This window comes from Bacillus rossius, chromosome 1, assembly GCF_032445375.1.
Source record: "Bacillus rossius redtenbacheri isolate Brsri chromosome 1, Brsri_v3, whole genome shotgun sequence".
Classification (NCBI taxonomy): Eukaryota; Metazoa; Arthropoda; class Insecta; order Phasmatodea; family Bacillidae; genus Bacillus; species Bacillus rossius.
In genome coordinates this window covers 160,237,140-160,264,286 of record NC_086330.1, presented here as the reverse complement: position 1 = coordinate 160,264,286, position 27,147 = coordinate 160,237,140, and the positions used below count along the sequence as shown (strand labels likewise).

The window sequence follows — 27,147 nt, the reverse complement described above, 5'->3', positions numbered from 1 at the left end:
TGTCCCGAAGACATGCCGTGGTCCAACACCGACAAGTAAGTCTCGACCTCCGTGGCGACATCCTTGGAGGTGTTACAGGCTTAGCGCAGCGCTCTTAGCACGAGGCCTTATGGGTCGAGGGAACTTATACGTATACACATATACTCCCTAACCAGTCATTTGCCTCGGGCTCGAAGCACTAGCTCGCGCCTAACAACCCCTACCATCTGTCAGGCTGGTGCTGGAGATGTGTCGCCTCTCACCGCGCCCGTCCTTCGTTGGCCTGGGGTCCCCGTCGGGCTCGCTCAGTGGTTGTAGGTTTGTGGCGTCCCAACTCACGCCATACAATCCTCAAAAGTCCGATCAAATGAAAGACTGATATTAATTTATTTGGCAATATACGTCGTTCTGATTGTCTTTAAACTATATACCTAAGTACATAAACATATTTTGTTTGATACTAATTAATATTAATATAATTAAATATAAAAAATAACTTATTTATGAATATTTAGTAGACGTATTTAAGTAGGCTGAAGTATTTAAGATATAAATACAAAATAAATTAAGGAAAAACAAACACATTTCAAATAAATAAAATATGAGCACACTGTTAAGTTTTAATGTATATGGATGTTAAATAAATTTACAAAAAAATGTAGACATATAACCCATCATACACTGACATGTTCCAGGTTCAATTACCGATGATGTAAAACGCGGATACGTTGTTTGTTTTGGCAAAGAAATATTACGACCGAAACTTCCACGCAACGGCTTGTCTTATTTATTTAAATGTAACGAAACTGAGTTCTCCGAGTTGGCGAGTTTTCTGCGACTGCTGCCGGAAACGCGCGGATGTTCAGCTGAGCCACCGGTACAGCATTGGCGGTCTTATGGAGCGGACGATGGGGGAATACATCTCTCTCTCCCCCCTCAGTAACCCTTATAGTTGGAAAAGTATCTGGAGGTTAAAGAAAAATCACACTTTTCAGGAAGTTCGAATAGCGTTTAATAGCTAAACAGGCAATTACTTTTCAAAATGCCTGATTGCCCGTGTGACTGTAAGGTATGCAGGTCTCGGCAGGGTCAGCGCAGGTCGCGGCGCAGCGCTGGCGGCGGCCCGGCCGTGAACTAGCGCAGGGGGGCGCTCCCCGCCGCGTGAGTCACACGACCACGACAGCTGACCTTCAGCTCACCGAGGTTACTGCTTGCGAATTGTCTCAGGATCTTCATGCATTTACCGACACTTACTTGGCTGAGTTACTTCGGAACAGAACCCGCGGGAAATGTCTGCAAGTGTTAAAGAAATTTCAAAAGTTAGCTAAGGCCCCCGCCTACATGAGCACGCGCACAGTGTGCAGAGCTTCAGGAAAACTACGCGATTTGAAAACTGTTCAAGATATCAGAGTGTTGTGAGTTTACAAATAAACATTAAGATACGTTGAGGGCGGATGAGTAGTTATGTTTCCGTATTTCGTTTTGATTATTCTTAGAAGAGTGAAAATGACTGAAAATCTTGTTTTCAGAATAATTTATAGACATAAAAATTCGGTGTAGATTGTTGAAAGCACTTAAGAAAATTGCATTAAACCTTTATCTTCATTTCATCGCCATATGTCACCACTCTAATCTCATGGTTGCCCTGAAGAATGCGCGCCAGTCACACAGCCTTGCTCTTGGAGGCGATACCGCGCTAGAAGCACCAGCGAGCGTCGCACTTATCATCCCGTCACACTAACACAAGTATACCCCTGGCTGAGCGGGCTTCCTCAGTTCACTTGCGTTTTTAACTTGTATGTAACGAAACAGAACACTTGGAAGGTGGAATCCAGGTATTTTTCTACGACTTTCCAGTTATCTAGAACTTCGAAGAAGCCTGTCTATTGGATGCGCAGTCCTTCATTGATAAGTCAGTAAATCTAATTTTCTTTCTAACAGAAACATAAATTTGTTAATTTATACTACATATTCCAAGCAAATAGTAACATATTCGCGCGTTGTTTCTTTATTGGCTGGAGAGGCTCTCTATTTGAATCTGACTGGTCAAATGAGAATATATTTGCTGTAATAAGGAACGCCCCTAATTCGCCCGAGGAAAACTGAAACTCTAATAAAAACAGTTATGTCTGCCAAATTAGTAAGAATGATCGAAAGTAAATTTATAAATCACAATGGAAAGAAACAATCTCGTGATTGAAACATGTTTAAATTAATGCTATGTTATTATGGCAAGTGTCATTCCAGTAGATAATTCCTCCTATGAGAAATAAAAATTACAATTCAACTATAAAAGTATTATTTCTAACAGAAATTAAAACATCTTATAAGCAAGAATCAATATAGCAATTAATTAAATCAATAATAAAAAAAGTAATTTTTATAGAAATCTGTAATTTTCACCTTTGATTCTTATATGAGACTGTTTACGTACCAACTTACTAAAAAAAAGAAACTTACCGTCTAGAAGCTGGTTACAATCATTTACTGTTCACCGAGCTAGTCTGCGCGCCTGATTTTGGGCTTAATCCCGCTCAACTGATGGTCGTAAACCCATTTTTTAAAACGATATTCCTGCTTGTTTGTATTTACTATAAAATATAATTTCCGGATATGGAACGTTTATTATAAATTGTCATCCTTCATACATATCTCGAAGAAAAGAGTATAAACCAAGAGAGTGGCTGGCTACTCTTACAGACATTGAAATTTTCATAAAAACTTTTGTTGTAAACATGATTTTGTAACTTCATGTAGAACAGAAATAAATAAACAAAAAGAAACACGTTTTCCTTGTGCAAGGATTTCTGAAATGCCTGATGACGTAACTTGCCAACACATTTGTCTTCCAACACGATCTGTTATCTGTCGTCTGTTAACCGCACTTGTAGACGAGGAAGAAACAAACGAACCGGACCCAGTGTTTCCAAGAGAGACACTTTCCTCCAGTAATCGCAGGGTGCGACGGAAGAGCAAACGAAGGTGCGGCGCGTGTCGACTCGCTTTCCCTTCGGCGCGCCGGCGTGTACTCAGCGGTGCCAACCTAACTCGTCGAGCTCTCCCGAGTTCCCTACACAACCCTTCACGAAGTACTGGCAGTAGGGGCGACGTGGCATTCACTGTGCTTTTCCTCTTATTGATCACGCGAAATAATTTAAAGTGTATGACCACTGAAATTGTATAGTTAGGATAAATATTACTTACTGTTTTCAATTAGTGGACCTATTTATGGCGAGAAGTAAAGGCGTGCTACATTATTTAATTTCTTAAAAATGTTTGTTTTAAATCACTAAACGATTAAAAACACAAATAACATTATTAAGCCAACCAAAAATACATACTATATACAACATAAAAAAACTAATACAACATACAAAACACCTTTAAAAGACTACAGCACGGTGCGAACTAAGTAAAATAATTACTAACTGGTCAACTAAACTCATTTGTAACTTATATAAAAGACCAGACATAAATTATGAATTTTAAACAAAATAAATAAAAAATAATAAAATATTATTACAAATATCTCAAGAATTACATTGTAATATATAAATAAAATCTGCTATACACCATAATGTTAATCGTAGTATAGCATGGCAGGTTCTAGCGATAGTGCCGGTGCGTGGTGTGTGGTGGGTTCTATAACCGACCAACCTCTGACGTCACGGCGGCCATCTTGGATGACCTTGACCTTTAAAATTCCTCAAAAGTGACTAAAAAATCTCAAAATTCCTAGAAATTTCCCTATTTCGAGATATAAAATTCTTTTTTAGGGAAAATTTCACGTTGTATACATCAAAAATTCAAAGTTCAAAATGCCTCAAAATACATTTGCCTTCGAAATAACCAAAATTCCTAAAAACAGCTTAAGACTCTAAGCCGAGGTCATGACCTAGAACTTGACTGTAAACTTTAAATTATTTAATTTTTGACAAAAAAATTTCGAAAATTTCCCAAAAATATAAAAAAAAGAGTTAAAATGTCTGCGGTAGTTACACAGTAGGCGCATGGACTTTGCCTTTACAGTTTTCCGCGTCTAGTGTCAAACTGCCAATACGCGTGAACAAAACATGACACTTATCGCAGCGAAACTTCATACGAGATGGATTCTTCGTACATTTACTCCTCTCATGTCCTCGTGCATCATGAGAAAATGCGAAATACATATCGCAGTAGCCGCAAGGATGTCTAGTCGTCGAAGACGAAACTTTCAGACCCAAACCAGATGTTGTTACTGCAGTTGTACCAATTCCTGGTGTACTCTTATGCACATCGATGCTTTGTTGTTGCAGCGAAACCTTTACTTCCTGCCGTGCAACACGACCTCTGCATATCTTCAAGTGCGTTCTAATATTTATTTTTTCCGGCAAACTGCTTATGGCATTTCTCACAGCCAAACATTTTGCGAGGAGGATTCTTAGCACATTCTCTCTTCTCATGTCGACGATCATTACTGTTCGAGAATATCTTGTCACAGTACCAGCATCATTGCTCGTTAGTTGTGGACAAATCACCAGCCATTGAAGTCTCCTTCGCTGGCGAAACATCACTTATCGAGGTTTCCTCTGCACCCAACACTACAGGTATTTAAGTGTCTTCTGCTGGTGGAACCACACCTATTAAAGTCTCCTTTAATATCGTAGGGGACGATGGTACACATTACATCGAGTTCTGGGTCACCATCGGCGTCACTGCTATGAGGTTCTGGTCCATCGATGTTACAACTTCCATCGTTCTGGCCTTTAAAGATGTCATCAGATACCGGACTTATGTATCAGACGAGTCAAAATAGGTCATCTATACAACGTCGTAGCCAGTAACAAACTGAAAGCCCTGTCGTCTGGGACTCGCTTATATACCCGGGGCCCCTCGAATAATATGCTAGTCAAAACACAATACATTTACATTAATACGCAAGTCAAAACAACTTTAAAAAATGGAGCACAATACGATGCACATTCATTGAAAAGAAAACACATTAAAAAAAAGCACATTTTACAAAAGAATAGCATAAAATACACGCACAGGACATGCAATGGACCCACAATACACACACAGTACTCACAGTGGATACGCAAGGTACACACAGTACACACAGAACACGCAATGAACACGCAATACACACACAGGCGACGGTGGGTGGGGTGGCTAGCTTTTAGGAGTCTTAAGTTGCTTTTAGGAATTTTGGTTCTTTCAAATACAATTGTATTTTTAGGCATTTCGAACTTAGAATTTTTGAATTTGTTAGGAATAAAACGGGAAATTTTCTCTAGAGAGGAAAATTTTTCTCAAGAAATAGGTAAATTTTGAGGAATTTTGAGGAATTTTGAGTAGGTTTTGAGTAATTTTGAAGGTCAAGATCATCCAAGAAGGCTGACGTGACGTCAGAGGTTGGTCGGTCATTCACCCCACCATACACCACGCACCGTCACTATCGCCAGAACCGGGCAAGCTATACTAATGTTAGTATTAAAACCTTTTGTTTCAAATAATTTTAGATAAAATAGTGTAGATACACCAGGTATCCTACAAAACACTAACAAAATCTTTAGTGCTAATAATAATTCACACACACACTTACACATCTTAAATCACACATTAATAATATCACAGCTCTCGGAGAGCGTACACAGGAACATTTTGCTCAATATTTGTTAGTACTTACAACCAGAATGCAGAAATTAGTTTTGCCTATGATCTCGCAATTGGAAAAAGTTACGAATTTTTCTTTTTTGAGGAATAAAAGCACCCAAGCGAATTCCCCTAATCATTAAATTGCTCTGAAAATTAGGTTTACATTGAAATACAATTGATAACATAATTCGTTCTTCCTTTCTGTAATGACTCTACATACAAGCTATTTTGTATATATTTTTTTGTAAAAATATGTATAAAAATAAAATGTAGGTAATTTATTTATGAAGCTCTAGTAAATGTAATAAATAAATTGTGGTATTTGATAAATAGATATAAAAATTAACATAAACAATCAAACATATTAAAAATAATTGAATTTTGTACACAATGTTAATTATCAATGTCTATACATGTTCAAAGGAACTGTTGATCAACCTTAGTGACGGTCTGTCAAACCTAACAAACGCACACACATTGAACGGGGAATGTCCCAGTGTGTGCTTGGGACATTTTGATTTGGAAAATAGCTGTGCAAAGAACTCGTTATCGTGTCCCTTTGTCCGCTCGAAAGCAGATTCAAATGGTTCGGCTCCGGTGTCGCCCACAGCGCGCTCTGCCGCAACTGCCTGCCGCTGACAGACGCGCAGCTGCGCAGGTCAGGCAGTTGAGCCAGCGAGCGAGAGTTCCTGCACTACACCTTCTTTTTTTTGTAGATTTCGAAGAAATACTGCATATTGTAGCCGTTACCATGGTGTGACTTTCGGAAAATGTTTACATAGTTTTTCGTTTCAAGGTCCATAGACCCCAGAACCACTGTCAACTTGAAAGTTTATTCACACACACACACACACACACACACACACACACACACACACACACACACACATATATATATATATATATATTTTGTGAACACGATAACTGTTGCAAATTTCACGAATCTCTTCCCAACTGATTGATAATTCTTCTAATGGAATATCTCGTCGGTCGAGTTCGTTAACAAGCAATATCCGACCAATGGGGTAGCAATGGGGAAGTTTTTTTGAAAAAAAAAAAAAAAAACCAGAAAAATCACTGTAATTCCCACAATATAGAAAATATCACATCTGTTTGAACGTATTATAATTCGTAGGAGTAATACCAAAATCGTTTGTATGAATAAGTTTTTGATAAGACGAGCCGTTGTTGTAGAGTGTTGAGAAAATAAAGGGTATAATTAAAAAAATATATATATTTCGTACCATGTTGTATTTATTGTGAAACCTTAAATTGTTATCTACAACTTTAGTCTGAAATAATTTTGTATATAAAGAACCATTACTACAAGGGTTGGAGGATAAAAATTAAATAATAACTCTCTTCATAGGCACACCATAAAATTCCTTCCAAATGTTTGTAAATATTAAATTTTTATCTAAAACTTTTGTCTGAAAATATTTTTGATTAGACCAACAATTGCTGCAAGGGGTTGAAAAAGTGTGGGGTTAGAATAAAAAAAAATCAATAACTCCCTTAGTAGGTACACTATCAAATCCGTTTTGAATGTCCAAAATCTTTGATTTTTATCGTAATATTTTGTCTGAAATAATTTTTGACAATACAAACCATTACTGAAAGAGGTTGAAAAAGTCTGTGCTTAAAATAATAAAATAAATAACAATTCCCTACCACGTACTCTATCGAATTAATGTTTATTTTTGTTTAAGTTTTTTAATATTGTTGAAAACTTTTATATGAAATAAATTTTTGTAACAAATCATTGTTGCAAGGGGTGGAAATAACATGTGTATAAAAACAATAAAAGTCACTACATTTTTAAATATATGCTATCAAAACCGTTTTAATTTATTGTAAAACTCCTAAAATTTATCTGAATCTTTTGCTGAAACTATTTTCGATAAAAAGAACTATTACCTTAAAACAGGAGTTGTAATTAAAAAAATATATAACTTTCTTGTATGAAATACGCCAGAATTTATTAATATCCATCTTAATATTACCTTAAACCTTTGTACAAAAAAATTTACACGATCATGTATTATTGCAAGGAATGATGAACAGTGCTTGGATGACAATAATAATTGCATAGATATTTAAATAGGCATACTATGAAATACGTTAAGACATTCAATGCTGGATGCATTAAGTTAAAAACATTCAATATATTTACGCTGCATGGAATATGAGAAAATGTTAACTCGTTTTTTTTTTTTTAATATTGGTGAACATATAGATTGATATGTACATTAAGATTTTAAAATGTTCCAGGAAGTTATAGACATTTCCAAAACCTTTCCGGAAGAAAAATAGATACTTCGAAATCTACCTACGTCTCTAGGCTTTGCCGAAAGTGTTTTTTTAAGTTACATTTCTTTAGGCGCGTTATAGAAAAATGATGCGTGCGCACCATGCAACGAAATTTTCACAGGAAGATGATGAACCAACGTGTATGAACATAAACCCAAATATTGTCACTTTCATAAAAAAAAGCGTACATACCAAACGTATTGGTGTGCCAAATGAAACTTAATGATAGTGAAACTACACTGGAATATATTTGGTAAACTAAAGTAGTCATAGTAATCCCAAGTTTTAAATTACTTTAAAAATGGCTTTACAGAGATTATATTTTTAATTCTCCTTATATTCTTCTGTTAGGCTTCGTTAAGCAGTGGTTAAAAATGCATGGTTAATACTAACGGCTCGTTGTTTAAAACTCGGTAGTGGAATCTTTTTTAAAATTACGTATTACTGGATTATACAAATTTTGGTTTAAGCAAATAAACATGAAAACATTTTATTTGTTTATCGTTTTAATATGAAATTATTCTATACGCATGATTATATTAGCTAATATTGAACACGAAGTATTTACTGAATAAATTTTTGATACAATTAATTTCAAAATAGTTCTGTCTCTTCAATCAGAGAGAAGTATAACTTCTAACGCGCTTACATAAGTATACACATCTTTTTTTTGTAAATGGAATATACATATTCGTGCAAAATTACATCTATATCACTATAAAATATTGTTCGCAGTAATACTGGGTTCGGATTCTTAACCCGGGCATTTATGCTTTGTGTTGTCCCAGTACCTCCAATAGTTAAATCGTGTTAACTGTGTACAAAATAATCATGAAATAACAAAATAAAGTCAATTAGTTGAATATTCGATCATCATTTCCATGTTTTGAAGAAATTATGCTAGAATGAAATATCATTAAAATATAAAATTATGCTACAATTTTCGTAAGAAATACTAAGTTTTATCTTTAAAAACGTATTACATATATGCAAAAATAACCATAGGCAGTTTACAAAGTTACACTATATTTAATGTCGTGTTACAAACTACTAGCTGCAGTACCCGGCGTTGACCGGGCTGAACACAGGGTGATATATTGTCCACGAGTTAAAGCAAAATGATAACGTAGTGGACATAGAGAAATTACACACAATAGTTGTTTGTATGTCTATGACCTTTGATTTTCTCTTCAACCATGACGATCAGTTGAACGGTTTAGGAGTTGTTGCGATACAGTATCATCTAGTGACGAGTTATAGGAAAATGGATATCGCGAAAATATTCTCCATGTACAAATATCAATGTATACAAACTTTTATGGTGATTGGTTGAACGGTTTAGAAGTTTTGCGCTGAAGCGCCATCATGCGGCGAGTTACAAAAAAAATGGATAGCATAAAAACCTTCTTCATGAAAAAAAACACTTCGATGTGCCAACTTTCATGGCGATGGGTCAAACAGTGTCGGAGTTTATGATCCAACACCCAATCATATATAATATATCTTGGCAACTGTTTTCCAAAGGTACATTTTGTTAAAGTACAGAAAATTATTTTCCGTGAGCGAAGCCGGGAGCTCTGCAAACTGGTTTCCGGACAGAACACCCGTGTCGAGTGACTGCAACAGGCGAGGTTCATTTGCTGAAGTGGCCACGGTGTTCCAGAAACGATATCAAAGTTATTTTAACTATGCCTTTTTTTAAATAAAAAATAATATTTTTTAGTTCCTTAGCATTCTTTACTTGCAAAAAGAATATTTAAAGAACTAAACCAGTGTCGTTTTCTTATCTAAATATCTGATAAGAAAATTGAAGACATAGCGATTGCATTACTACAGTACAGCTGTCCATAGTGTTCGAATTTCGACATGTTTATTTTTAATGGTCAAAACCATTTATTTGAAAGAAGGTGTTTAATTTTTTGTCTCTTTTTTTACATTTACCAGAGTTACAGAACTCAAGTTACATTATTAGCATACGTTGAAAATCACCGCAGTGACGGATGAACAGTCAAGAGTAGTCAGAAATAGTATCAACAGCCTAGTTATCATTCTACTACTGTTGATTTGTCAACATTGTTTTATAAACAGCTCAGTGTTCGTTAAAAAGAATTAAAAAATAATATATTATGCATTGTGCTACAAATGTCATTTGGGAAATGGGTACACTAATGGTACTACTCTAAATAACTATTCAATTTGAGAAAATTTAGATGATGCCCACCATAACAGTTCCTAATTTAATATTGTTAACTAATGGTATCATAGACAGTATTGAGAATAATTTCGTAAAATGTGAATGGGGTGTGAATAAAAATGGAAGTAATGGGAAGTTCAGCTTGTATGGAAGGCAATTCCAGGTTTAAAATTGAGGTCCTTCACAGTAGACCTAAATTTAATGAATATACACTCTGGCGTCGAAGTCTTTTAATGAGCCACACTGTTTGTTGCACACTACAGGGTAACTTATTTTCCTTCCAGTCATCTCATTACGAAGTAATATCACAGCCAATCTCCATCCTATCTCTTCCTGACAGCGTTTATAAACTAGTCGTGGCTCGCTCGCTGCGCTTTACGGGACTGCAACTGACTGCTGGCTATGTTAGGCTTGCAAGACACGTGACGTTAACCTTCTGTAAACTGTTCTGAAAAATGTTTGAAACTAGCCAATAGTAGTTACAGCTTGCGCGTGCAAAGTTGATTTGGCCTCGAGCCAGTACGTGGAAAGTTTTAAAGACTTCCTGCAATGAGAAGTTTGGATCGGCAGTCTCTGTTATACAAAAATAAAAATAAGAACTGACGTATTAATCACATATTTTTAATGTTAGCATAATGTTACAGATTCACGTGATTGACACATGAATGTTGAATTAGACGGAAGACTAACCCAATGAGAGTTAAAGTTTCACATGCCAGTCAACTCTGTGTTTTACTCGTCTGTAAATCGGCTCATTCATAGGTGGTCACATGAAAAAAAAAAAAAGGTACATATATATTGTCAAACATTAATTACTAATTTAATTGAAATTTAAATAAAATGTAGATTATTTTTACATCAGTTCTGTCTCACTGGGAATTACTTCTGTTAAGCAATAAAATATATTTTCATTTTTTCCCCTTCCTACGCTTCCAATACAAGATATAACACACGGGGTGCCAGAATATTGTAGGCATGTATCAAATTGCTGTGTGCATCATAAGAAGCGATATACAGCTTAATATCGGAACAGAAAGTACGGTAATTAAGCTTGGATAACTTTATTCCGTTTCCACGAGCTAGTTCTAGGGGAGGGGAGACAGAGAAACAGACAGCGGGAATTGAGCTGGGCCTGCTATGAAGCTGCCTTGTACCGGGGAAGGTCAACCTATAAGCTTTCGCATCTTCGACTTTGTGAATGACTAGCGCAACACTTTCACTATAAACCGATAACTTCCGAAATAGATTTTTGATAATGAGGGTAATAAGCGTGCACTTAAATTGCAGCTGAGCACATAAGGGTCATTTTGTTTCAGATTTCTCAAATACATCTTCGAGACGCTTCGCAAAACGTTTAAAAACACTCTTTTAGCGTTTTTTCTTAAAAATATATATATAAAAAAATTTAGAATAAAGGAATAATCTGATACTTGAGTTATTTTTTCCGAAGGAACTGGATATTATATCTCAGTAAACCCACAAAGGTCTGCTAAAATAAAGTGGCGAACTCCAACTAACTCTTAAGAAAGATAAACTTAAAATGTACCAAATCTTGATTAGTTCCTGAACATATCCGAAATCTACCGCTTGCTCTTTCGGGAGACTTTATACATTTTCATGATTTTAGATTATTTTCAAAGTCGTTGACCTAACATAAACAATGTTTCATTTTATTAGGGGTTCACCTAGGCGATTGAAAAAGTATTCGCTTGACAAAAATAAAAGGGTGCGTGTACATAATGTACGCGCGTTAGTAGTTAGTACCTGGGCGACCGAGCTTCGCTCAACATTTTTTTTTTGTAAAATCGTTGTTTTTCAGGGAAGACACTTAGTTGGATAAAAGTAAAAAGCAAAACGTTAACTAAATTTAAATTTTCCTTTTAAATTAGCCCTTTCCGAGATATGAGCTATATTTTTTATTTCATTAAAAAAATATTTGTTATGTATGTATTTATTAATACGAGCAATTTAAAGTTTAAGGTTTTATACAGTGATCAGAATAGGTAGAGTTTACTTATTAGAGTTTACCTATAACTCTACCTATTACAATCACTGGATATAAGACATATATAACATATATAGACAATATACGTTATATATATGCATATTTTGCTATCCTCACTACACTTTATACCTACCTACAGAAGACCTGCCGTAGGTGAAATAAAATAAATCACTAATGTAGGATAGTCCAACATTTTATTTAAAAAATTCAGCTATAATATGGTTTTTATTCATTTTATTTTTCACAGTTATCATTAACTATCTGTGCCCGCGACTTCGTCCGCGTGGAAAAGTGTCTTTGGGTAGCATTTTTAATTAATTAGGATAATTATTTTACAAATAAGGCACTTACGTGTCTGCCCGTTCGGGTAAGCACACTTAGGCATATTTCCCCAAATACACCGCGCCGTACCACGCCGCGCTCCGCCTCCCCCCCCCCCCCCCCCCCCTCGGTGGCTGCACAGCGCTCATTGTGTACGGCGCGGTGCTTGGCAAGTTTCTTACTCGCGTTAATTTCAGTTTCACATTTTGTAACGACTCCGAAAATGTTACGTCAGAATAGCTCTAATATTTTGTCTCTTGTCGCAAACTTATAAAACATTCACATAAACCTTACATATTTCCATACAAACTATCATCCCCTGTTCCCTATTGTTATTTTACACCCTTGAGAGTAAAACTTTTAATGTCATATTTATTTATATCGAATCAACAGCCTAAAAAATAAGTTTCAAGCTTCTAGCTCTAAAAATTACGATACTTCCATACAACTTTTCATCCCCCCCTTTCAACCCCTTACATCCCTTTTTTGGCATTAAAAAGTAGCCTATATCCTTTATCAGGCTCTAGACTATCTCTGTACCAAATTTAATTTAAATCGGTTCAGTAGTTTTGGCGTGAAAGCGTGACAAACAGACAGACAGATTTACTTTCGCATTATAATATTAGTAAGGATTATAAGTTTTTGAACTTAACTCAATACTTGCTTTCATACTATGTTGCGGTTATGTCCAGGATTTTCATTTGGGAGGAGTATATACTTTTAACACAATAAAATTGTATTGCTATTGGATGGGATTGCCATCTGTTGTTGAGTATCTAATTTATAAACTACAAGTTGAGTTGAGTAGCTATTTAAAAAGCTAAAAACAAATGGCGTTAGTGAAATATAAAGAAACGTTTAGAAAAATATTCTTTTTTGTTTATAATCGCGTTTTTCCAGGGAAGACACACACACACACACATATAAATATATATATATATATATATATATATATATATAAAACTTGAAAAGCAAAACGATATATAAGTACAAATTTTCATTCAAATTGTTAGAGCCGTTTCCGACATGCTAATGTAGATATAAATAAGAATTGTATATTTAATAGTATTAGATACTTAATTGGCGTAATAAAAACTATTTTTACTTTACATGCAAATAATTAATATAAATAAACCAATTAAATGACTGGAGTAATATAAATATGGCTGGTAAATAATAAGTAATTTAAATTTAAAAAAAATTAAAACATACTTAGTATTCAATATTATTATAAACACGCGTTCAAGATAAGTTATTTAATTTAGTAAAATAATGACAATACATGTAAATTAATAATGAATAACAACAAATAACCCAAATGTTTATTCAAATTAATTAATTAAAAAAATTAATTAAAAATAATGAAATAATTAATAATGAAAATAAATAATACATATGGAAACATAACCTCACTTATATAAATACACTATCACTAATATTCACAAAAAAAAATATGTTTTGAAATATCATCAATCACTAAAGTATATGATTTAAAAGCACATATATAATATTTATTTTTTGTTTTTTATTCAGTAATTATTTGTTGCACGCTGCGCGCGTATGTAAACAATGGAAGGCGCCTGGGGAAGGCTACAGGTAGACGTGGCGCGGTGTGTGCAGGGTGCTGATGCGGGGCCTGCCCGCTGGCAAGAGGACGCGGGGCGGGCCGCAGCTGCGCACCCACGCGGCGGGCGGCGGGCTCCCGGCCGAGGTGCCGGCGCCCCCGGAGCCCCCGCGCGACGAGGCCCCCCACCGCCTCGCCGACCACGGCTACGGCAAGGACAGCGTGAAGCTGCTGCACGTGCGGCGCGACGGCGCGCGACACACCATCCGCGAGTACGAGGTGGACACGCGGCTGCGGCTGCACTCGCAGCGCGACTTCCTCACCGGCGACAACCGCGACATCATCGCCACCGACACGCAGAAGAACACCGTGCACGTGCTGGCCAAGAAGCACGGGGTGAGTGCCTCTGCGTTTCTTTTCCCCTGTCCTCGGTACCCCGGCAATTATTGCTTATTCCTATAACACATATTTGGAAACATTTGTTTCTTCTGTCACGCGATATGTTGACTTTATTTATGATTGCAACCAGGGGCGCAACAACTAAATTTACAAAGAGGGGGGGGGGCAATATACCTTTTTATAAAGAATCATCGATCCCCCCCTATTGAAGCGGGTGGTCCGGGGGCCCTCCCCCGGGAAAATTTGTAAGTCAAGGTGGAAAATGGTGCTATTTAAGCAGTTTTATTATCTAAAATTGATTACACAGCACTTTCTTTGCCCCCGTTTGCCCCCACTTCAAGGTTTAAGAGGGGGGGGGGGAATACCCTTGCCTCCCCCCCTGTTGTTGCACCCCTGATTGCAACAACAGTTAGTCACCGTCACAATTGCTATCTGTAGTCTTTTAAGTTAATCTGGGAAACTTCTGGGCCTGGCAGCGCTACCAAAATGACGGAACCTATACACTACTTAAAGAGCGAAGCCATTTCACTGATTCAACGAAAGTATGGTAAAACTCCCGTTGGTCCTTTTACCTAATGGTACTTTTCCCCTGTTTCGAGGAGGCCAGGGGGAAAAGTTCAATTATGGTAATTTCTCAGGAGGTACCTTTTCCCCGCCGCTCTGTTTTACCCAAAATGAGTGCTCGACACCGTAAATGCAGAATATGGGTTTGCTTATTTCAATATTAAAATTATTTGTGAGTATATGTTTTGTGAATTTGTTGGTTACGTGAGCTATTTCTCACTAATTGGAAAATAAATCTCGTGCTACGTTGCATATCATGCGCGCTTGAACACGAATGGACAAAACGCGCATGCGCTTTGGACTTTATCCTTGTTGAAATTTCCGTTGCATGCTGAGCGCGCATTTCGCTGCATGCTAAAATTGCACCCTTAATGATTCTTAATCAGGCATAACTTCAGAAATTATGTAAGAGCATGATTGTTTGTGATGATTTTTTCAACGAGAAGTGACAACCGAACAGCTCTCCAAACACTCCCCCCCCCTCCCTCATTTCCATACACCATGCTGGCGAGGTAATTCTGAAAACAAACCAATTTTCTGTAAAAATTATGATAACAATTCCAAATTGCTTTATACCATGTTACTTCATGACATTTTTTACCATCATTAGCTAAGAGGACATTGTGATAAATCAATTAGTTTACTAGTAATTAACCATTTTATAGAGTGATTATTTTAATTTAAGTACATTATAAATAGTCTAAATTCGTGGGAATGACAGGTTAGGTTAGCTACATTCAAAATCTTTTATAATCGTGAGGCAGGTTCTAACCGAGGACTTAAAATTCCATGTCATTAATGCGGTTTTTATTAAAATTTTATTGGTATTTTTATAAAATATTTTTTTAAAAACTATTTAAAATTTATTTTCTATTTTTTTTTAATAATGATTACGGAATTACAAGACAGCGGAATTCAAGACTGCAGAAGGTTCTAGATCACAAAATGGCGGATGGCTATAGGCTGTACAGGCCTGATAGGCACAGCACTGACGTGGCGTGGGGGGCAGGTGCAGTCGCCCGAGGACTTCGCGCTGCTGCTGTGCGCGCACTTCCTGTACACGTACCGCCACGTGGACGAGGCGTCGGCGCACGTGCAGGAGTCCCCCTGGGAGCGACTCAGCGTGGACGCCGCAGAGCACAACCACGCCTTCATCTTCTCGCCCAAGGCCATGCGCGTCTGCACCGTCACGCAGAGGCGCAACGGTGAGCACTCCGTCAACTGCTTGGCATGGTGTAAAGAAAACAGTTACTTTTAAATATTGTTACTATTAACATATTTCTCTTACCTCTATACACCTGATTCACTGATTTTATAACAAAAGTACCTGGGTGAAATTAAATATAAACCAACGTCGAACATCCTCGTGCTGTTAGAAGTTCACCACCTGTCTGGAACTGATTGGGTTGTCTTCCGCTATGTAGCAGCACTGCGCAGTGCTCGTTACTCCCTCTAGGGGGTTGGAAAAAGCGATGCACGTTATTACCCCGCTCTCCCCGACAAATACTTTGCTGTCAACAAACAGACAAAAGTTTATTGCAAAAACGTATTAATTTCAGAAATATCCACAATAAATCTTTTTTGCACTTCCTGTCTTCCTCTGGGCATAGAAACCTTTCTCTTCTCTTTGATTGTTATAAGACACCAGATGTCAGAAACTGGAGATATAGAGATATAGAGACACGATCATTTCACTGATTTGTTGGGTAGAAAAGCAAGCTTGAAACACACACCCATATCATCTTCATGTTGGCGATTGGACTACAGTGCTCTTGATACGCCCTTGACGATTCTGAGCTAGTGATTACCCAACCTTGTGTAATCCATAGGATGATGTGTCCTATGAGCAATCTAAAAAAGTTTGATTATGTGTATGCAAACAAGATCATAGTATTTCGTGACCAGAGTCACAAACTACTTCTTGAGGCTACGTCCTTATAAATAATGATGTGCCCGAAATTTAGGTGGGCCTTATTGCAGCCACTATCAAGACTGATTAACAACTGAGCCCAGATTCTCCTAGCCTAAGTAAATCTTAAAGTGCGAGGGAATGGTCCAGGTTAGGTGAGGAACTAGGCGTGTCTCAGGTCGAAGCCTGTACACCCTTCCATGCTGGGAAATAGATACGTGCATCTTGTGCTTACATGGGGATTTTGGCCAGTCATAGCAGCAAATAAGGTCATGGGTGACGCCTCTTTGGTCATCCTAGCCAAAGATAATCTCTGTGACTCAGGCAAAACCTGCAATGACACAGGGAAAACCCTGAGCCGGGTCATGTGGGGATTAAATTAACATTCATTAAGCAAGCAAAGTCACTACTAGATTAGGAGAGAAAGGTCCAAGTCTTGGAAGTGGGCAGCCGAGTCAGTAAACCGGATCAAACTACTGGCACACGAGGATTCAGGCTGCCCGGCGTCACTCCATCATCGTCATTTGCAGTCCACAATCGGCTTCCTTTCGTGCCTGGGAGGGGGAGGGGCCTGAACCCTCGATTCCCCAAACTCCTCGAGACAACTGAAGGTTACACCGCTCGTGGCTACCACCGTAGACTGCAGTCCCCTCCCAGTTTCTACGCTGTTCTGTTCCGTTGCGCACCTAGCATTCTACAGCCCCGCTAGTTTCAGTCCACGTGATCCCCTGCGGTGCCTTCGCCGACGAGACTTGCTTCTTGCTGCGGGCCGATCTTCATCCGGGCTGCTTTTCACAGTCGATTGCCGTGATAACGACCCCACCGAGCCAGCCAGTGGTCCGCGGTCTGCTATTGGTTATTCACAGTCATCCCATTATGTTAACACTGGAACCCTGAAATTCTGCCAACCTCGGGACGCCCTTGGGTAGCTCACAAAGCACCCATGCGCTGCCAGCCTTTGGTGGTCCAAAAGGTCGCTGGGTACATTCCGGCCCTTAGACCGCGGAAGCGATGCTTACACCCCGGGACACAACAGCCAACAACTGAAGCCTGGTGTTCTGGCGCAGTATTTGTATAGCGGCCCATCGCAGCTGATTACTACGGCTTCTCTGATTAACCCGTGATTGTAGTTGATAATATTTATAATTTGTTAGGCTTGGTTGAAGTGGATTGTATGTCTTATTCCAATGCTGTGCTGAACTATGGCTGCACGGTTTCTGTTGTATTTGATGTTTGATATGTGTTCTTTTAAGCGAATATAGAGCCTTCTGCCAGATTGTCCTACAATCAAGCTTGTTGCTCCAACAAAGTAGATGCTTCCTGATTCCTGATATTCCAATTAGAGCCGACCGAAGTAACCAATCACAGCTCAGCGGCTATCGGTCCCTACGTAAATACTGCACCAGGACACAAGGTCTCAGTCGTGAAGTAGTTTATGTGTTGAGTATAGCCTTGAGGGAAATGCATCGTGGCACTCCCAGTGACCGCGCGAAGTGACGAGAGCTTGCTGGTGCGCAGAGCCGCCGCGCATCGAGGGCGGGCTGAAGAACCTGCGCGTGCTCAAGACCACGCAGTCCGCCTTCACGGACTTCGTGCAGGACGAGTACCGCACGCTGCCCGACGCCAACGACCGCATCTTCAGCACCGTCGTGTCGGCCACCTGGGAGTACTCCACCGCCACCGGCGTCGACTTCGACCACGTGTGGTGAGTCGCGCTCGGCCCACGCCCGCCGTCTGCTCCAGCTCCCAGCACACTGCTTCCCAGCTGGTGTGGGCGGGGCATCGCACACACAGCATGGGTGCAGCACATTCGCACACGCACAGCACACAAGTCGAAGCAACATTCGCAGAGCGGTTGGAAACATTCCAACTGTTTGTCCCCATTTAATTTACTTGTGCTGAAATTCTCAGTTTTGAAAATTAGATTTTTTAAATCATATATAAAGAAATGAAGAAGTGGTTTACCGAAGTACAACATTGAATTGAACCATTTTGTTTTAACGACTAGAAATGGTTAACTACAAAGCATTACCTCACAAATAAAATCCATAAAGAAATATGTTTTTTAAATCTTAGATATGCACATATTAAAACAATCGTTAGCTAGTAAATGACACCTACCAAATGTTTGCTGATTGGCAGCGAAGAGAAGTTGGAACACAGAGCAGAAATAATTAGCAATTAAAATGTTTGTGTTCCGTGCGCGTGCTGTTTTCATGTGTGTGTGTACTATATTCCAATGTTGTGGCTGCTATATGTTTTATGTTCATTCAACTTCAATACGTATGCGCTGCAGCTAACCAAACAAATAACACTCCAACAGACACACACATGTTTGGTTAAAATTATTAAGTTCAAAGTTGAAATTTGAAGCAGAACGTATAAAAACGCCCTATTACCGAACATGAAAAATAAAACTGAATTAAAGACACCATGGTATATACTTTGAAAGTTCTGTTGACTAATAAACTGTCCACTTAATCTGCACGTAACCTTGTTAACATCAGCACATATGACCGCTCTGTTTGTCGAATCGTAGTCGAGTAGCACTAACGACAACCAATTCGACCACGTGAGTTGAGTCTGGGCTTCTGAGGGCCGTAAGGCGATGCGCCAAACGATTGCTGTCTCCGAATACCTCCTAAAATGACCATTTTACCTAAAAGGACCCTTGAAAAGTGCATCATAAAGGATTTCAATTCTTATCTTTTTGTTGACCTTCCAAATAGTAACTTTCACAATCGCCGATGCAACTTTTCGTGAAAGGACGAATCGCTTGTGTTCTTACAAGCATCCTTATGGCATTTGAGGGATTTATGGCACTAACTGTTAGTAAAAAATGTGAATATAGTGTGTTTTATTAGCGAACCAACTGCTCTTATATTATCTATTAATGTACAATGATTAACTTTAATGTGTAAAATTTAAAATTATTTGAAAAATAGAGTGAAAAAAATTGTAATCGCAACATTTGACTGCTGAAATGATATTTCTTTGTTGAGATACCAAGGGTAGGTAATGTTAAGGCAGAAAGGACTAGGATATCATTTATAATTATACGGCTAGTTTATCACTGAATATAGCCTGGAAATCAAAGTATTCTTTGGTATAGAGCTGATTGCTATATTTGCCACTTAGTAGAATAATCTGAGATAGCTCGTTTATAGATTTGAATGCCAAGTTGGAAATCGAATATCATTGACGTCAGAGCAATTATATCGACAGTGTCTTGGGATTTTACACGAGTTTAAGGAAGCAAACAACATTTCCTTCTTCAAGTGATTTGTATCATAAGGAAAATAGCTGTTTATGAGGACATATTTAAAGCACAATTGTAGTTCAAAATCACCCAGATTGAATTTCAGATCATTTATTGACATGTGCAAATCAAAATAATTTTAAAAAAATTGCGGCGTTTCATGCTGTTGATTATCCGTGCTAGATTAGATTATTGGCGTCAGAGTTCAACAGCTATTTTATTTTGAAAGGTGGCAGTCACATGGTGTTGGACTTCAGCCATCACAAAGATACAAATATGTACTAATAAACCATCGTAAATTCAGTATAAATCTGATAATATTATTTGAAACATATTTCTTCATCCAGAGTGATCTAAACTTAGAACTTTGATGCGAGATAACTTGAAGTTCAGAAGTTCGTTTCCTTTCGACGTGTCTGATACTCGTTCGAGAACCTCACTGCGCAGAGTGAAAACGAGAATAAAAATATCTCAGCTTGTTTAATATGACTAACAGATTGTGGTTTAGAGCCCCATCTCGAGCTTAGTTACTTCTGCAATCAGTAACTTTTCTAGCCATCCATCAGTATTCTTTCTGGAATTACGAGAAAATGATCATATTCCACCGAAATTTACAATTTCTTATTAGCCACATTTATGTTAGCAACACGCATTTTTTTTGTTCATTCACGTTATAATTCAACCCTCAACTGTTTCACAACTGGTGTCTGGCCAAATGTTTGCGTTATGAACACATCACTGCATGGGCGTGGCAGATAGCACAAACCAAACCACTTGCTCTTAATTTCTGATTCCGAGGACACGACAGTGAACGGGGACTGCGCGCGGTTGCGTAGTTGCGTAGTTGCGTAGTTGCGTAGTTGCGTAGTTGCATAGTGCGCTGCGCTGTTCGTGGCGGGTGCTGCCATTCTGCTCGCACGCAACGTTTGATTCGCTCACGTCGGATCGAAGGAAGCGTGCGCTATACCGTGTCTCATCCTTAGACTGCAGTGTGCGATTTAATGGGAATTTACTTTTTTTTTAATGCACCATATCTGCTAGTAGTGCTGTCCATATTTCAGTGGGCTCTGTTACCAGATATACCCAAATCGCATAAAAATTTTGACTGAACTTTATAATGCAATTACAATATTTTTAAAGATACTTAAGAATTTTTATTTTTTAAAGGAAAGATTGGAATGGTAATTTTGGAAATACATTTTATTGTTGTATTTCTCCAAGAGTATCATATGATAATATTAAATTCTTACTTCTAAAGAAATGTAATTGAAATACGCCTTTTTGGTGTCGACGGTTTTTGTCATTTACTTTTTATATCTTTTAATTAAAAATTTGGGTTGTTTGACCATTTCACAAAATTAATATAATGTCTTGTTTTTACCAATGACCAACTGCTATAAACAGTTTCTCATATGAAATAGTAATTGGATTACAGAATTAATATTTTTCTTTTCAGAATTTATACAACTGTAATAATACTGTCACAATACACTTTTTAATGGTCTCTGATAAAAGTAAAAAAAAATTAAAACTTACCACAATTATTATCAATAGTAGGCGAAATTAGAATTTTAATGTTAACAGGCCGGGTGGTATCGATATGACAACAGTGGATACCATTTCTGTACTGCATCTAAGAGCAAAACAGACTATAGGCGTTAAAATGGATCAAAAGAGTCTACTATAGTCTGTGTAGTGTAACTTGACTCTACTCAAAAGTATTACAAGAGGTACCCTTTTACCAATAGCCACTTGCAAAGCATCGCGTAATGTTTGTTTACGAACGATAACCACCGAGTGAATTTGTTTATAATATACAGAATAACAGTGGCAATCGGGTACTTAGGCCATCGGTAGGTACTTCCATTGAAAACTGTCAAATTTGAGAAAAATCACTCTACAAATGTGAAACTCTCATGCATTGCAGGTTGTATTCGCTCTCGGCATTTTCGGTGGTAGCCTATTTGTAAGAAATAAATAATTATAGGACAGTAATTTCAGGAAGGTTTGTGTTCAGTTTCCGCAGACATGGCAGTGTAATGCTGTTGTAAATGGCACCAACACGTTTACAATGCCAGTTTATTTACTGTGATATGCAGTGAAACATTTAATCTGAACAGATAGAGCTGCAACCAATGTTCGATGGTTTACACTTAATTTAGTCACTTATTTGTAAATTGCATATCTTTAGAGGCAACACTTTTACGAAACTTGAGATACAGGTAATTAGGTGGTAATATATTTTGTCTATTTCTAGAGAACTTTTATATATTATTGTTTACTTTTCAAAACATTTAATGAACGTTAATTACCTATTGAATTATATTGTTAACTGTCTGTTAATCCATGATATATCTAATAAATTGTCCAGGAAAAAGTGTATAAGTTTGTTAATTTAAATTTTCCACACATTATTTTTAGGTTAATAACTTTCGTATATTTCATGTTCAAAAACATTACCGTAAAATCTTCATATATCATTTATAAAAATAATTTCATTAGACATTTTCGGAAGGTTAAGGTGCTATCAAAATGTTCATAAATGTGCATATGGTCTGTTTCTAAAACTAAGTAACAAGTGTTGATAGGTATTGCTGTACGGCGAGCAGTGACAGTTGGACACAGTGACAGCGGAGTGACGTGTGCTTGCTCCGCAGGGACGTGGTCAAGGAGTGCGTGCTGGACAGGTTCGCCGGGCCTCCAGACGAGGGCATATTCTCTCCGTCCGTGCAGAACACGCTGTACCTCACGGAGAAGATGATCCTCGACCAGGTGCCCCAGGTGAGCCGGCCGTCGCCCTGCGCGATTCCCGGGCTTCGGTGGGCCAGCGCACAATCATCTCGCCTGGTCTGCCAAGCCCAAGTCCCCAATGTGATCATTAGAGTACCGGAAATTTCACGGATTCCTCTGGCCTCAGGATAGAATTCTAAGTTATAGGTGTGCTCGACCCATGTTTACTTTCCCATTGGTTGATTTCTTAGCATCCTTGTAATTTGGCACTACCTGATTCGCTTACTTCTCTCCTAGCTGGACATCGTTGGCTCACGGTCGTAGAGGGGCGTGTCCAAGTAACTGCGGTCCAATCATGAACACAGTGCGACAGTGTGGAGGTTTGCATTCTAGCTTGCGACTAAATGAATCCGCGAAATTTCCGTGGCTCTAATGATCGTTGATCACTCCAGCATTCCATATTGCACGATTCCTTTCAGTTTCTTTGCCGAATACATACTTACGTTAACGACTATTCAATGCGTGAACATTGTAAACAGCAATGCCAATTCCGCCTAAAACATATTTTTTGTTTAGTTATGTCTGAATACTATTGAAATATAATAAGTTATTGCAATATATATTTTTATTTAATGTATATACCTAACATATTAAGTAGTTTACATGCCGGTTTCAGTTTTTGATCTCACAATAATTTACTTCCGCAGAGTAAATAGTACACCAAATTGAAAACATAAAATTTTTTTGGGTATTCTTTATCAACTTTTAAATTTCTTTAAGTACCTATGCAAGAAGTAATATTTGATGAATTTAAAGTTATTAAATATATACATTACTACTTGTGTAGAATTTAAGATTTTATTTTTGATGGTTCTAGCAATAACTATAGTATTTTTTTTAATATTTGACCATGCATGGTCTTGTGAATAGCAGATATAGAAGAAGGCAATTCACTCTATTTTCACTTAAACGGTCGGGCCATACCTGAAGACTATACTAGGTGCATAAGTAGGATTTACATGCTGTTATGCAAGTTTCAGTCACCTTAAGGTTTTAAACAAGAAAAACGTTCAGCATTGCGAAGAGAGGTTCATTTCTGTAGAAGGAAAAAAATAATAATACAAAAATGCTCTTATAGGATTATGTTTGTGAGTGTTTTGTGTGTTTCAAAGGTTTGAAAATTAAAACAAACCAAAAAATCTAAGTTTTTATTTTATTTTGCATATGATATCATCTTACTCGTAATGCACTGTGCTGTTTTTGTTTGAAAACGACATAGTTATAAGGGGCTGAATAATTTCCAAATATATCAAAGGTGTAAACTCATTTTTTAGAGCTTGGCTGAAACCTCAGGGCTGCATTCCCTTTTTTACCGACAACGCCGAAGTTAATGGGCAGAATGTAACAATTTGATCATTTGAGAAAACCTTTCACCTTTCGCGGGTTTCAGCTACTGGCAGCAGGAAACGAGGTAGAAAGGGGGTGTTTGGGGAGGAGGGAATAAAAACAGAAGAGAAAATATTTCTTCTGGGAGTTAACCACTTTTAGGGAATATTATTTATAAAATCCACTATTCTAATTTTGCATCGTTAAGGCAAGGATACATATTAGAGTTTTTTTTTTTTAATCGTTAGGGAGCGACAACTAGTTAGTAATTTTAATAGATGAAGTGATTATTTGAAATAAATGGATTTTTAGGGTAGGTAAACTATTATTTTGCAGCAAATTCTTGTCAACTTGAGGCATGCCTGAACGAGATAAAACCAGGATCTTATGGTTACGATTATAAATAAAGGTACGTAGCTAGCTGTTCGGTTGGCAACCCTCCGGCCTCGCGTGTCGGGGCGAGGCAGTGACGCGCGCGTGCCCCGCAGATACGGCGCGTGGAGATGCAGATGCCCAACAAGCACTACTTCACGCTGGACATGTCCAAGTTCCCGGCGGGGCTGGTGCGCGGCGAGAACAAGGAGGTGTACGAGCCCGTGGACAAGCCCTCGGGCATCATCCACGCCGCGCTGGTGCGCCGGGAGACGAGCCGGCTGTGACCCGCTGCTTCCGACTCCTTTGTAATTGGAACACGACTGTCCGTATACAATAACATATGTTTGTACATTTGTACATTCACACGAAAACAACTGTATCGCTACAAAATAATGTTCGCTGTAATACTGGGTTCGGATTCTTTTCCTGGCATATATGCTTTGTGTTGTCCCTGTACCTCCAACAGTTAAAGTTATTTGTAAACAGTTCCCTGAATAGCTTTCCAGTATTAACTGCACGTATTAATAAGCACGGTACATTCAAGTAAAGTCCATTTACTTCATTTTAGATTTTACTTTCCACGGTTTAAAAAAAAGTTTGATTGAAACATCAATTAAAATATAATATTATGCTCCAATTTTCGTAAGAAATACTCAGTATTACTTCGAAAAAAACATTTTTCATATATAACCATAGTCATGTGTTGTACAAAGTTAAATATCTTCCTTGTAGTGTTACAAACTATTTGTTGGCAACTTGTTTCTACAGAAATGTTTTGTGAAAGTACAGAATTTTTTTTCCTGTGTAATCCACACTCACCGACCATCACCAGCGGAGTTCAAGCAACATTTCCGTCGCAATATGGCGATGGCGTAGTGAGAAAGTGACCTCGATCACGTCACAGCATGCCGTGTCCTGACGATATCCTTAAAGGCGAATCAACTCGGATAGACGCAAGGAGGCGCTAGTGCCGGGTTTATAAACCACGTGAGTGACGCAAGAACGCAAGAAACGCTAGATGCCAAAATTTCCACGACGAAGTTTTCAAATACCCGCATGTTATGACTCGGTCTCACACGCCATGTTAATTTTGTCTTTTTCCTTTTTTCAATAGTCTCATTTATGGGCTAGTTGTAACATTTAACTAGATATCTCCCTTGCATTTACGTTCTGCCGCAAATATTTTCAAACAGATATTCATTTAGTGTAGCTAATATCGTGTGTTTAAAATGGCGCGCAAGTCTTTGTAATGATAATTACTTGCTAGACGAAGTAAATATCTGTTGAAAATATTTGTGGCAGAACAACAAATGCAAGGGAGGTATGAAGCTAATATCTTAGAAATATCACGTGAATAAAAGTGATAACGAAAAAACAAAACAAAAATCAACAAATGAGTGATACTGAGTCTTAAGTACACAAGACAAATAAAAAAAAAACACAACGCAAGCAATGGTCAATTTTCAACTTCTTGTGTTTAGGCTTGTGTTTACGCTTTACACATTTGAGATGAAGTGTTATAAACTTTTCAAGACGCAGACGTCATGTTCTTGAATGGTCACGATGTTATTCATCACGTTTTCACTTGTTAAACATTCGTACAGTAAAATAAAATAAAACTTTTTAATGAAATTATAGTCAGTTTTATATGTTTTTATTTAAAAAAATGGAATTATTAAAAGAATCCCAAGGAAGAAATATTTTTCAGTTTTTCTATTGCTTCACGCTTTCAAGTTGTAAGGCTGGTGATGGTATTGCAAATGTCGCACTTTATAAACTACTGTGGTTTTCTCGCGTTCTTTGCTAGTTGCGTTCCTTGCACGTACCCGTTCTAAGGACGACACCATCACGGGCTCCAAGCGGTAAATCGCCTCTACGCGCGAGGTGGGCGTGCAGTCGTTTTCCGTCGCGTTGCGCACACATGCGAGATACTAAGCGGTGATACCAAAGCTCCATCGTTGCAAAGTTCGTGACAAAGTTCAATTCACACTCATTTAGTTGGTTACCGTTCGCACGCATTTGGAAATATTGCCCATCTCTTTTCTTAATCTTCACTCATTTTAAAATTTGGGAATTATTTAATTCACGCAAGGAATACAAAACGAAAAGATAGAGGTAGGAAAAGTTTAAGAAATTTTTACGCAGCGTTCTTCCATTACGACTGTCACATAGTTTAGCAACCACTAAAGAGAATGGTTCACCAATACAAATTGTGAAATTTTATGATAAAAAACAAAATATTCCTAAGCAAAAATGCCTGAACTGAAAAATCCGAGTGCATTTACACACAATGATGATCAATGTTTACCTTATAAATGCTTTATTTTGATACATGATAATTTGATATTGTATTTTACGTTAAGAAAATTTTTCTGTGTTGTATTTTTATTACCAAATAGTATTTAGTTCTAATAATATTCACTTTTTTAAAGACAAAAAATTAAAAACACTACCTATTTTAATTAATAAATCTGGTTAACTGTGGAAAATATTAATTGTTAAGTTTTAAAAACAA

General features: G+C 37.7%; 1 protein-coding gene across 1 annotated transcript; it reads left to right on the top strand.

The window, feature by feature from the left end:
- On the top strand, positions 1-27,147 carry LOC134546357 (uricase). The gene is made up of 6 exons (XM_063389145.1): positions 1-35; positions 14,067-14,406; positions 15,983-16,178; positions 18,401-18,587; positions 22,799-22,922; positions 24,746-27,147. The coding sequence occupies exons 1-6, from the start codon at positions 13-15 to the stop codon at positions 24,914-24,916; spliced, it is 1,041 nt and encodes a 346-aa protein (XP_063245215.1). The 5' UTR covers positions 1-12; the 3' UTR covers positions 24,917-27,147.